Below are 2952 nucleotides of genomic sequence, written 5' to 3'. Positions count from 1 at the left end.
GAGGGCCCCGGCCAGGCTCATCCTCACGCAGCCTCCAGTCTCCCTAAGGGCCGGGGCCGGGCTCCTCATGCGGCCTCCAGTCTCCCTGAGGGCCCTGGCCAGGCTCATCACGGCCTCCCCGAGGGCCTCAGCCAGGCTCTTTACGTGGCGTCGTGTCTCCCCAAGGGCCCTGGCCAGGCTCATCCTCACACGGCCTTCAGTCTCCCCAAGGGCTGGGACCAGGCTCCTCACACGGCCTCCTGTTTCCCCGAGGGCCAGGGCCAGGCTCCTCACGTGGCCTCCTGTCTCCCCCAAGGCCCAGGCCAGGCTCATCCCCCTGAGGGCCTGGACCGGGCTCATTCTCACGTGACCGTCAGTCTCCCCAAGGGCCGGGGCCCTCAGGCTGCATTGGAGATGCTCGGTGGGGCCTCCCCGCAGCCCCTCGCCTGAGGACGCAGGTGCCAGGGGCTGGGAGAGCTTGGGGCCTTGCTCTGGAGGCTGGAGAAGTAACCCTCTTGTTCTGTTTCTCTCCCTCCCCACCTCCCCGCTGCACATTTAGGCCAGAATCACTTCTTGGCCCAAAGAGAACCCGGGCTCCTGGTTCAGTGAATTCAAGCGTGGGAAACTGGTAAGGTGGCCTCTGGCATCTTTGCGGTTGTCACTTTAAACCCGCCCATCTCATATCTTACAGAGTAAAATGGCCCGCTGGCCCAAAGAGCAGCCCTCCACCTGGTATAGTCAGTACAAGCGGGGGTCCCTGGTAAGTGGCCACCTCGGCCCGGCCACCTCGGCACTGCCTGCTTGCGGCACGGCTGGCTCGCGGCTCTGCATGGCACCCATCGCTGCCATGTGTGCCACACCGCTCTTGCCAAACTGCTCCACATCACGTGACAGCAAGACTCAGCTAGGTGTGGAGTCCTCTCCCCAGCCCCCGCCACTCCGACAAGAGTGTGTTTCAGTCTGGAGTAGGCGGATGGTTTTCCATTTCTGTGTAGGGCGCCCAGAGCTGGGTGTGGGCCCCAGCCTGAGCTGCACCTCTGCCCACAGACGGTGCAGCCCCAGGCACCTGGGCACTGAGGTCAGACGCTCCAGAAGCTGCTTTCATTGCATCTGATGGCAGAGCAGAGGATACGGATCCCAGACCACTTAAGCCATTCAGAACTCCTTCTAGAATCTGCACCACGGATCCCCTCTCCCCAGCTGCTCAGGGCTGAGGGGCCGTCTCTCTGCCCGCCGGGCTGCAGATTCCCAATGACGCTGCACACCACTGTACGAATCTTGCTTTTGCTTTTGGGGATCGAGTCTTACGGAATCCATCCCTGAAAGGAAAACACGTTGTCCTCCCGGGAAGGAACACATAGGAGGTTCTTCTGGCCGGTGTAGTGCCCAAGAGCCAGTTTGGACACATTGATGTGAGGACAGCGGCTGCTCCTGCCACGTGGACTGTCCCCCTAGGAGCCCCACGGGAGCTGGATTTGGGCCGTTTCCTGGAATGCAGGGCAGAGTTCCGTCTCTTCTCCCAGCAAGTTAAAGGACCACGATTCCAGAGCACTGACGGGTTCTGGGTGCCATTTATGGCCCCGATTCTCCTTCTTTCCTTCCCTTCTTGGGATCTGGTGACCCCACTCCCAAGTGGCCCTCAAAGGAGGGCCTTGCTCACTCAGAAGCTAGCCCGTGGGTTCTGCGGCCTCTGGCCTGACCACTTGCCATTGGTTGCTGCACCCTGGCACCAGCCCGAGCCTCCCTGGGTGGACACGGAGGCCATCCTTTCCCCAAGGACTCAGAGCACTGGCCCTGAGCCGCCTTTGCCCTGTCTGCACCCCTGAAGCCTCTCGTCTCGTAACCTGAAGGCATTCACAGCTGATTATTAATCTCTCGTGCCCTCATTGTTACTGATTTCAAGTCAGATACCAGCTCCTTTGCAGACACTCCGAGGGTCTGTGCTCACTGTGGCCGTGTTTCTGGAGGCTTCCTGTTTTGTGGTTTGCCGTGGACTTGCAGTCCCCTTCTCCCTTCCTCCTCCTGCTTTTCCTCTTCGCCGCCGCCTCTGTGCTGTGTTCCAAAAAGAGCTGCTGGCATACAGAAGGACCTGAAACACCCGGGGACAGGGAGGGCCCGGGACCAAGGCTGCTTGGCCCGGAGGGACAGAGCGTAGGGGATGCTGGTGTGTGGGCTCAGGCAGGGAAGGGACCCTGGGGAGGCTGGGGGCCGAGGTGGCAGGGTCCATTCTGCAGTCTTGCGAGTGGTTACCAGCCTGTGCTCGGCACTGCCCTCTCCCCGCAGTGACAGCTCTCAGCCTCCAAAGAGAGCCTCTCACAGCACCTCCAACATGGGAAAAGTAGAAAGAGCCTGTTTTCCTCGCTTGGAGGAAATGGCTGTGAAACCTCATTTGCAACCTTCAGCCCGAGTAGCCCATTTCCGCCTCTCATCCTGTCCCATAGACAGTGGAGGAAGGGTGGGGTGAAGGGACGACCCAGGGAACACGTCAGCTTACTTCAGGATCTTTCCACGGCCTTATTTCTAGCTCTGTGAAGATCATACGTGGACGAGAGGTAGATGGAGGCCTCTCCTCAAAGATACTGGATTTTTCAGCTGGGTGCAGTGGCTCGTGCTTATAATCCCAGCACTTTGGGAGACTGAGGCGGGCAGATCGCTTGAACCCAGGAGTTTGAGACCAGCCTGGGCTGGTAGAGACTCCATCTCTATTAAAAAAGAAATTGCAGAAATAGGCTGGGCATGGTGGCTCACGCCTGTAATCCCAGCACTTTGGGAGGCTGAGGCAGGTGGATCACCTGAGGTCAGGAGTTTAAGACCAGCCTGGCCAACGTGGCAAAACCCCATCTCTACTAAAAATACAAAAATTAGCCGGGCATGGTGGTGTGCACCTGTAATTCCAGCTACTCGGGAGGCTGAGGCAGGAGAATCTCTTGAACCCAGGAGACAGAGGTTGCAGTGAGCTGAGGTTGCACCACT

The 2952-nt window shown here is 59.3% G+C and overlaps 1 protein-coding gene across 1 annotated transcript in view; it reads left to right on the top strand.

The window, feature by feature from the left end:
- The window catches only part of COL5A1 (collagen, type V, alpha 1), a 185901-nt gene that overhangs the window by 167735 nt on the left and 15214 nt on the right, over positions 1-2952 (top strand). The window contains exon 63 of the mRNA XM_011991540.1: positions 671-739. Coding sequence (XP_011846930.1) covers positions 671-739 — 69 coding nt within the window. The remainder of the gene's footprint in view (positions 1-670; positions 740-2952) is intronic.

This window comes from Mandrillus leucophaeus, unplaced genomic scaffold, assembly GCF_000951045.1.
Source record: "Mandrillus leucophaeus isolate KB7577 unplaced genomic scaffold, Mleu.le_1.0 Scaffold398, whole genome shotgun sequence".
Lineage (NCBI taxonomy): Eukaryota > Metazoa > Chordata > Mammalia > Primates > Cercopithecidae > Mandrillus > Mandrillus leucophaeus.
Note: the sequence above shows the minus strand (reverse complement) of the source record. Positions and strands in the feature narration are given on the sequence as shown.